The following is a 9,620-nucleotide window of genomic DNA, read 5'->3' as shown; positions in this document are numbered from 1 at the left end:
TACGTATGTATGTATATGTGTGTATGTGTGTGATCATTCCTCCGAAATATTTTTTATTAATAATTGATTTTGATTCTTAAAAACCATTTAGTTATGCAAAATAAATATAGAAAAATAATAATAAGCGAAATTAACATTCAGTGGACATTATTTTAATCCCATTATTTTGCTTTATCGATTAGAAAAAATTCTCAAGACAATAAATAATCTACCCGGCTACAAGTTCTTATAGTTTAAACTTACAATTTTACATATTTTTCTCAAATAAATCACTTTTAATATGAAATTTACCGATTCTGCCAATACAAAACAATGCAAAAGATGCCCCTCCGGATGCTAAGAGAACAGAAAAGTGAGTGCGACGCATGGAGCTGGTTAGTATACTCAGTACATCAATATGTTTATAGTTTTAAAGAAAGTTTATTTATAAATTGATGAAATAGGCTATTATCATTCGAGTTATAGCACTTCGCAGATAATTTTTGGTTTGATGCATTTCGGATTTTTTGGTTCGCGTATATTGAGCACTGACAACAATTTTGGACTAAATCGTCAAAACTTTAAAAAAAATTAATGTAAGCAATAATAAGCACATTCGTTGCAAATCAACAAATAAGTACCTGCAAACATGTAACCTATAATTATTTTTGAAGCATTTTTAGCGATTTCTAGCGAAGAGAAAAATAAACTTTGAACGTCGATAAGGTCGAGATCACGTGACTAATTCATTTATAAAATGTTTGTGTGGAGAATGAAATGATTTTCATTTTTTTCGGTCCTCACTACGTCCTTACGAATTCACATATCGTGTTTAGAATTTAGGAAGTTATACCGAAAGGACTAAGGAACGTTTCTGTATATCAAAACGTTTATAATTACGAAGAAAGTTTTCTATTAAAATACTATTGGAATACGAAAAAAACTTTTAACGTCGATAAAGTAGATGGTTCGATTTAAAAAAATCGAGGAACAGCTTCGAATATGATACTTGAAAATCTATCCAAGTCCCATATTGAGAAATGTTCATCTTCAGAAAAGAATTAAAATTTTGTGATGGTTATATATTCTTGTGAATTTTTTGTACTGGTGTGAAACAATTCTAAGTTATACCAAACCAATAATAATAAAATTTTTCCCGAGGGCGAAAAATAAAGTGAGTCCGACGCTGAGCCCCGACGGTTGATTCAAAGTCAGCAATAGTTATCAGCTGATCGATTCAATGTCAAAAATAAGACGACAAGGATTATGGAAGCTGGTTGCACAACTTTAAAAAGTGAAGTTGATCATATTCCTGGTGTTGCTATGTTTTGATGTTTCCAATTTAAAATTCATCTTTTATTTTTAGGATCCAAAAAATGAAAATCGTTCTATACAAAAATTTCATGAACGAACTTAGTCACGCGATCTCGTCTTTATCGACGTTCGAAGTTTCTTTTTTTTCGCTAGAAATCCCTAAAAATGCTCCAAAGAGAATGATAGTTTAGGTGTGTGCAGATACTTATTTGTTGATTTGCAACGAATGTGCACATTTTATTACTTACATTAATTTTGTTTTAAGGTTTAAACGATTTAGTCCAAAATTGATGTCCGTGCTCAATATACGCGAACCACAAAATACGAAATGCATCAAACCAAAAATTATCTGAAAAGTGCTATAATTCGAAATGTAATATCCTATTTCATCGATTTATAAATAAACTTTCTTTAAAACTATAATCATATTGATGTACACAACCAGAGCTGTTGTGGCACTCAGAATTACATGAGTTATTTGACGCTTTACACTTACAACGTCCATTTACACATTTTTAAGTACAGTGACACCGAATGTATCCTTGTCCTCCAGTCAATGACTGTTTTCTGCATAGAGTCCTCAATGCTACGTTTCTATCAAAATTGAATATACGTTAATCAATCTTTCTTTGAGAGTGGAAAACTTGCTCCTTACATATTTTTGGTTAATTATCCATTGTTCTCATTTTTTAAAACTTCTTTCACCCATTTTGCGAACGGTATGCGCATTTTCATCACCTGTTTATTCACATAACCCGACACTTTACTTGAACAATTCGTTGTAAGACCTGCAATTTTTCACAATTTAAACTTCACCTGAGAGCGATGACTAACATTCAGGAGCGCTGTTGATATAATCGTATCGACTCTAACGTCCTAATGCAGGCTCTTTTGAGCAAAAGTCATTAACACGTGATACAAACCTCGGGTGGGTCATCTTCTCACGAACAGCAGATATAACGCTTGAATTCACAAAAAAAAACTCCAAAAATGTTGGGAGCAAGCTTTTCACTCTCACAGAAAGATTGATTACCGTGGATTCAATTCTGGCAGAAAAAATAGCATTAAGGACTGTATGCTGAAGTCAGCCATTGACAGAAGGACAAGGATATATTCGGTGTCACTCCGCTTAAAAATGGGTAAATGGACGTTGTAAGTGTAAAGTGTAAAATATTTTATGTAATTCTAAGTGCCACAACAGCTCTGATTGTGCCTATATGTAAGAATAAATATTATACATACGCTTAATGCCGGTCCCAATATCTTATATTTTACCATATATTCAGTGATGTCCCTAAAGTACCCTATTTTCAAAATGTGGTCCCTATGGGTACTTCATTTGAGTCTATAACTTTGAAAAAAGCAAAATCAGAGAACTTTGGTAAGTTTTAACTGCACAAAATAATACTTGTTAACATGAAAAGATTACATTAGTCACTTTTAATTCAATAAATTAATTCGTGGGTTAATCACTATTCATTTCAGGTCTATACCTGTTTTTTGCATTATCTTGAATTCTTTGAAATTACACATGGTATTTATAAAGATTCTGAAAATTTTCTTATAGATTTGAGTGATTTAAAGGAATTTATTATGTTGTTAAAACTTCTAAGATATTTCCAGGAGCTTTTAATCTGAAGTATTTTAGGAAATTGTACAAAGTTCCAAGGCATTATTTTATCCATTTCATTATTTTTAGTTCATTTGAAAACTTTTAAAGTATTTTAGGATAAAGAAATTTCCAAAATTTTTTAAGATTTGAAAAGATTTTACAGAACGTATGAGATTTAAAATATTGAGAAAAATTTCACGTTATTTTATGAGATTCCCCAAGATTTTATTGATTTTATAATATTTTAGTGGATTTTTAAGAATTTATTCATGAGAAGTTAGGTATTTTGTGGGGGTTTAAATATATGAAGAGGTTTAGAATTCCCCCTTAATTCTTATTAATTTACCCTAAATTATTTGCAGTTCTCTTGCATTTTGTTAATTCTCTTGAATTTTATTAATTGAAATGAATTTTTCAATTGACTTGAATTTCTCTGAATTTACTCTATTATAATTAATTCAATGGATCTTTTAAAAAATTGAGTGTTTTCATATCATTGATGCTGAGGATCTCTTGATAAAATTTTCAAAGGGTTTGTAATATTCCAACTTTTTTAGAAAATTCTTTGACATTTTCAAGAGATTTACAAAAATTTGAAAGAGTTTAAATGATTTTAAATAATTGTGTTAGAAAGTAGTAGAGTTTCGGAGATTTGAAGTGAATCCCAATTTTCTTTTGAATTCGCTTAATTCAGTGAATGTTTAAAATGTTTTCCTTAATTGTTCCTTAAGCCTATTAACCCCATTTTGCATTTGTTTTAAATTCATTAGAGTTGTTTAATTCACCTTTAATTTTTATTATTTACATTGAATTCTTCTCTTTTATCTTAAATTTGTCTTAACTCATTTCAGTTATATGGAATTCAATGGAATTTTTATGATTTTCCAAACTTTTATTCAATTCATTTTAATTCTTTCTAAGGTAACTTGAAACTTTCTGAATTTATCCTGCATTTGTTACCCTTAAAAGGCGAACAATGGCCGTTTGAGCGTTTTTAAAGTTTTTAAAGAATTTTTTGATTATATAGAAAATTTTACATATTTTCAAAATTAACGACATTTAAAAGAAGTTCAATAAATATTTAAATATTTAAAAATATTTTTGGGATTTTCGGAAACTCTCATATGAATTTTTGAAATTTTACATATTTTGAAAAGCTTTGAGATTTTGAAATTTGCGACTAGCAGTTACGCACGCGCCTACGACTTGTACTAAAAATTCACACTCATCGAAAAAGTCTCACTTTTCTATGTTGCATAATAAACCATAAACCAGGGCCAGGCCTGGGCTAAACCTGAGCCAAGCTGGGCGATTAAGCCTGCCCCTAGCCAGATTAAGCGTTTCACTCGAGATTAACCTAGGCTAGGTCACTAGGCCAGGGCGGAGTTAGTCCAGGGCCTAGTTTTGCCAAAGCTGGGCCCTGCTTGGGCCATGCCAACATTTTGCGCGGGTATATGCGGCACTTCTCAATCTCAACAATGCGTCTTAATGCAGCATTGTGGAAATATCTTGGCTGAAAATGTTGCGATGGTATGCTAAAGTAAAAATTACACCGTCTTGATATGCCAAAATGAAGCCCTCGGTGCCCGACTTCAATCTAGGTGATTCAAGGAAACCAAACTTTAGCTCACCAAATATAATTTGACCCTGTTTTCCTGTTCTTTCTTAATCCGGGCTATCAGGAGTGAGTACTCGAGATAAATAAGATTTGATGCACTTTGCTCGTCCCTGGTATTAAAGTTAAGGTCGAGTATATCAGTAGCCCTTCCGTCTCTTTGTACCAAGCTCTGGGTATGACTGGCACCGCAAGATGTGCATGCACGCCATAAAGTCCCCGCGAATAGGAATAACGCTTGCATTATAGCAAGCAAGCAAGTCATCTTTATGTTGATTCGTCCACTTAATATGGCCTTCCTTCGGTTTGTCGTCATGTTTCCATCTAATTATTATTCAGCACCCTAAACTCTATGGTTCTATCATTTCCAACCGCATCTGCAACTTTTTGATGGTGTCATTGTTGTTTTCACGAGCAGCTAGGGAAAGGGTTCGTGCACCCGTTTAACTTCTTTTTAAATTAAATCGAAAGCCCCATGACAAAGGTATCAAATGCTTAACAGTCGTGTCAAAAGCTAAATGGCACCTGGGTGAGGTCTCTTGATTGGTGACTTTGAGATACCGGGCGACCTTTCAGCGTATACAGAGTACGCTCTACAAGAATGAATCAACCCTTTCCGTAGCTTCTTGAGTAAACAAAACTTATAAAACTAAACATACTTGTGGACGGATCGACTCGATGACGACCTGCTAGAGTATTACCAAACCAGTATGGCCATAAGCGTGGAAGTTTAATGGCCCGAATGCATGCTCTTGTGCGCCCAACATCCAGATTTCTTGCATTTTTTGCATAAACTTCTGCGAAATCATGCTAAGCAGCTCCTGGTAAGTGGCTGTGTACAGGTCCGGCGGAACAGTTTCAGTTTGTGTGGGGAATGAACTTGCTTACCCCCTCCCTCTCCTCCTTAAAACTTCCTCAAATATTTGTTCAGCATAATATTTTGAAAAATCGTTTTCCAGCTTCTGTGGCAGTACGTCGAACAAAAAAGCGTCCGTGAAGGTACTCGGTAAACAGTATTCCAGAATCTGTATATGTACGATGGAGGTGCCGGGCGATTGTTTCCAAAATATACTTCGGAAATTTTACCATAGTGAGAGCAAGACCAATTTCTTGCATAGGAAATTCTCCACCCGCCTGAGTTTTAGGAGGAGTCTACTCCATACACCCAACACCGCCTCTTCCGGCCCTGGCTATGTGCGCTTAGCTAATAGCATTTCCGAAGTACCTGAGCTCGTCGACAGAAGCACTATACGAGATCTTAGCGCTTAAGAGACCTATACAACCTGGGCGTGCCACAGAGACACATACAGGATGTGAAATCTATAAAGAATTTCGCCAAAACAGATACAAACTTCTCATTCAAAAGATTTGGTCTTCCGAATTTGGGGTGAGAAACAAAAAGTGTGCAACGAACATGCTTCCGTTCTCGCAGTACTCTTTTCTTTTGAAGTGGTTGCATGGACGAGGGGCAAGCTATGATCCCTCTAATCGTGACACAAAAGTTTATACACATGGGCAAAAGCATGCACCTTGAGTCTTCTGTTTCGCAACTCTACATCTCACGCCGTCAACGTAGTCCCGCAATACTAAATCTTGAATTTCTGCACAACAGGATTGTTCTTGATACAACGCATATAGAATCAAAGGGACCAGCTTCTAAAAATAGTCAGGAAGTACGAAGAAATGAGGAAAGGAGCCCTTTTGTAAAAAGCAGCAAAGAAGGCTGCTAAAACACTCGGCCTAAACTCTAATATTAGTGGTGAGAAAATTGCATCATATCTTATTTTCATCGACTATTCTTTCCTAAAAGTCCGGATTGAAAAAGCACAGAAGAAAAACTTCCATAAATAGCTCGTCGACAAGATCATGCATTATATCTTCGGCAGAAATATGAAGGATCGTTCGATGCCGTATGATCTAAATTTTGCTGTTCTTAAATTACCCGGACTAAAGTCGGGAAAAGAAGGTTTCATTTTAGCAAATTACAATGCGGAACTAAGAGTGCTTTATTACCATCTCTGTTACTCTTGATGCATTATCCTTAATACAGATGCGCTCAATGCAGATAACTGCTGCGACTCCCTTATACCCGGAATAATTTGTTAAGCTAATCATCCTTATCATCGGTGCTAAATCCAGTGACTTAGTTTAAAAGAGTACAATAAAGCCATAAACTATTCATAACTTAGTTGGTTTTCTGCAGAAATTATTAGAATTAGCACAGTTCTGACGTAGGTGGAGAAGTAATAGTGAACGTGTAAAAGTGGTAAGATTTATAATTATTATTCTGTACTCATTAAATTAAGGTTTTTGGCGCAGCCTTGATTTAGACTAATTACATTCTTTTTGTGCTTAAAATCTAAATTGCCCTTCTCTATATCTTCTTAGCTGTACTCTATTTCAGAAACTATGCAATTTCCCTTTTCTCGCCCTTTACATGATTTTCCTCTCATTTTTTTTCTCCCGCTCTAAAGCTTCAACTGAACGTTATTCATCTCTGAGAAAAAGAACGGATTACGCATATACGTACTCTTTCTCTTTTACCACTGTACATCTCTCTGTTACATATTTCTGCTCGCCATTTACCTCCAGCCCTCTCTGTTTTTTCCTTCTCTTTCTGCAGACACGTTCACATTCCCATCACATATTTCTTTACATTAAATGTTGGCAATTTCCTAATCACCTCCTCCATAGATTGTGTATGGTATAGAAGTGGACCTTGAAAACCCAAGACTCAGGGAACAAAATATCTTATTTGAGAGAAGAAGTCTATTTTACGAAATACTGTGTCATCAATCAAGTAATGTTTTCTTCTTCACAATAAGGAAAATTTTCCATACCATGTCACCCGAAATCTATTCCGTCTTTTGATATTTAGAAATTAAATTCAATAATTAGATTTCCAATTCACGTTAAAAAACTGGGATATCCTTGAACTTTTTTTTCACACTCGGAATAAACTTATACGAGTATTTCTTTAAATGAAAAATTTTGCTTTTGTGAATTGAAATTACTTTTTCAATATTTTTTAAATCCATTTTAAAGCTTTTTTGTGACAGTTAAACGTTTTTTATGAGAAATTGAAAAGTCTTATGAAAAATTACAAACTTGTTCCTTCCCAGGTGTTCAGGAAAGTGTTTAAAAATTTGAAAGCTTTCAAACATTCCTTAGATTTGTCATTCCAGAAAAAACAAAATTCGTAATTTTCGTTAAATTTTCATTAACAATACCTTATTTTACTTCCCTTAACAGCTCTTTACAATTTGTATCGTTTTTATTGAAATTATTTTATTCAGGAAGTAGTGAGTTTATTCTTTAATATCCACTTTGCAAATCAAAGTGAAAATAGTCATGCATTAATTTTAAATTATTGGACACATCCAGGAATAAAATATGCTACTATTAATTGATATTTACTCAAAACTAAAAAGATATTTTTAGTGCACAATTTACTCCCACAAAGTTGAGGGTTTAACAAAATACATGAATTTTTTACGAAAAAGCTTAATTTCAAACCTAAAAATTTAAATTTGTATCAAAAAATGCAATTTAAATTTAAGTGTTTGAATGTTTAAATAAAATTATAAATCCTTAACTCAAAAAAGTAGTTCCGCTTTTACCAAGTCATTGAATTTTTTATAGCCAAAAAATATGATTTCATAATGAAGCATGTAATAATTGTTATTTCAACCAAAAACGATTTTAACTTGAAAAAAGAACGGTTAAATGCAATCAAAACATATTTCTTATCAACAAAATGGTTATGTCCTCTACCGAACCTAATAAACTTTAAACCAAACATTAAAAGCCCTAAACCAAAAGGATGAATTTTCTACCGAAATAGAGAAATTTTTGATCGGATAGTTAGTTTTTCATCAAGAAGAGATCAATGATTTAAAATATAAATTTCCAAACGGATATTGAATAATTACATTTACAGATAAAATAGTTAATTGTCAAATAAAACAAAACAAAACCAAATTTTTAATAAAATATTTAAATTTTTAACTACAGATATGAATTTGCTACTTAAATGAAAAATCTTTAAGAACAATCAAATTAATTTTCACGAAAAGCATTAAACCAAGAAGTTAAATTTTCAACAACAAAGATCAATTTTTAACTAATTTTTTCTAAAGAACAATTTTGAACAAAATAATTGTATTTCTTATTAAATAATTGAATTATCAAATGGAAAATATCATTTCAAAAATTAAAATATGGAGTTTAGAACACAAAATGGTATAGTTATATTTTGAATTCAAAATCTTATTTCTCAATAACAAAATAAACTAATTTTCCATCAATTCTTTAAATTTTCAACCAACTATGTCAATCTTCAACTTAAATTATCAATATTTAACAAAAATTTAATTTCTAACACTATAGTTCTACTTTGAACAGAAAAGATTTAATTCTGAACGAAAAATACAAAAGTTGAACTTTTTATTCATATTTATAAGAATTATAAAATGATAAAATTATGAATATTATATAAAAAGAAAAGATTTCACCATTACAGGTTTACTTTTAACTAAACATTTGCATTCTTAGCCAAAAAAAAAGTAAAATTTCTAAACTAATGGCTACAATTTCTAGCAAACATAATGAATTCTCAAAGAAAGACCAATTTCAAACAAAGACAAATTTTCAACAAAATATGTACCTGAATTTTGGAAACTCCGAAGAAAAAGTCCGAAAATTCCATACGAAAAACTTAATGCAGAATTTTCAATTTTGAGAAAAGAAACTTTTAACCAGAAATATTTTGAGTTTTGATTGGGTTTTATTAATTCAGTTCAAACATAAGCAAAAAACGCCGGTGAGAGGGAACAGAAGGGCAAAAGTAGAAGGGGAATGTTTCATAAAAAATCAGGAAAGGAAATTAAATCTTTAAAAAGCAGGAAATAGGAAAATGAGTTAATGTCGAAAATTTGAAAGTGCTTTTAAAACTCATAACGTAATTATCCTGCTGTAACGTTGCGTGGCCATTTTCCGCAAATTTCACAAAAGTCACTGAAATTTATCATCAGAAAACATACTGAATGTTACATAAGTTCGCAACGTTACTTCCTCTGACCGCTTCCCATGAAACCTGAT

The 9,620-nt window shown here is 32.4% G+C and overlaps 1 protein-coding gene across 1 annotated transcript in view; it reads right to left on the bottom strand.

The window, feature by feature from the left end:
• Nucleotides 1–5,329, bottom strand: part of LOC117169878 (neprilysin-2-like) — a 75,986-nt gene extending 70,657 nt beyond the window's left edge. Inside the window, exon 1 of the mRNA XM_033356386.1 lies at nucleotides 5,222–5,329. Coding sequence (XP_033212277.1) covers nucleotides 5,222–5,329 — 108 coding nt within the window. The remainder of the gene's footprint in view (nucleotides 1–5,221) is intronic.
• Between the last annotated feature and the right edge of the window lie 4,291 nt (nucleotides 5,330–9,620).

The sequence above is a fragment of the Belonocnema kinseyi genome, chromosome 3, assembly GCF_010883055.1.
Source record: "Belonocnema kinseyi isolate 2016_QV_RU_SX_M_011 chromosome 3, B_treatae_v1, whole genome shotgun sequence".
Lineage (NCBI taxonomy): Eukaryota > Metazoa > Arthropoda > Insecta > Hymenoptera > Cynipidae > Belonocnema > Belonocnema kinseyi.
This window is presented reverse-complemented; position numbering and strand designations above follow the sequence as displayed.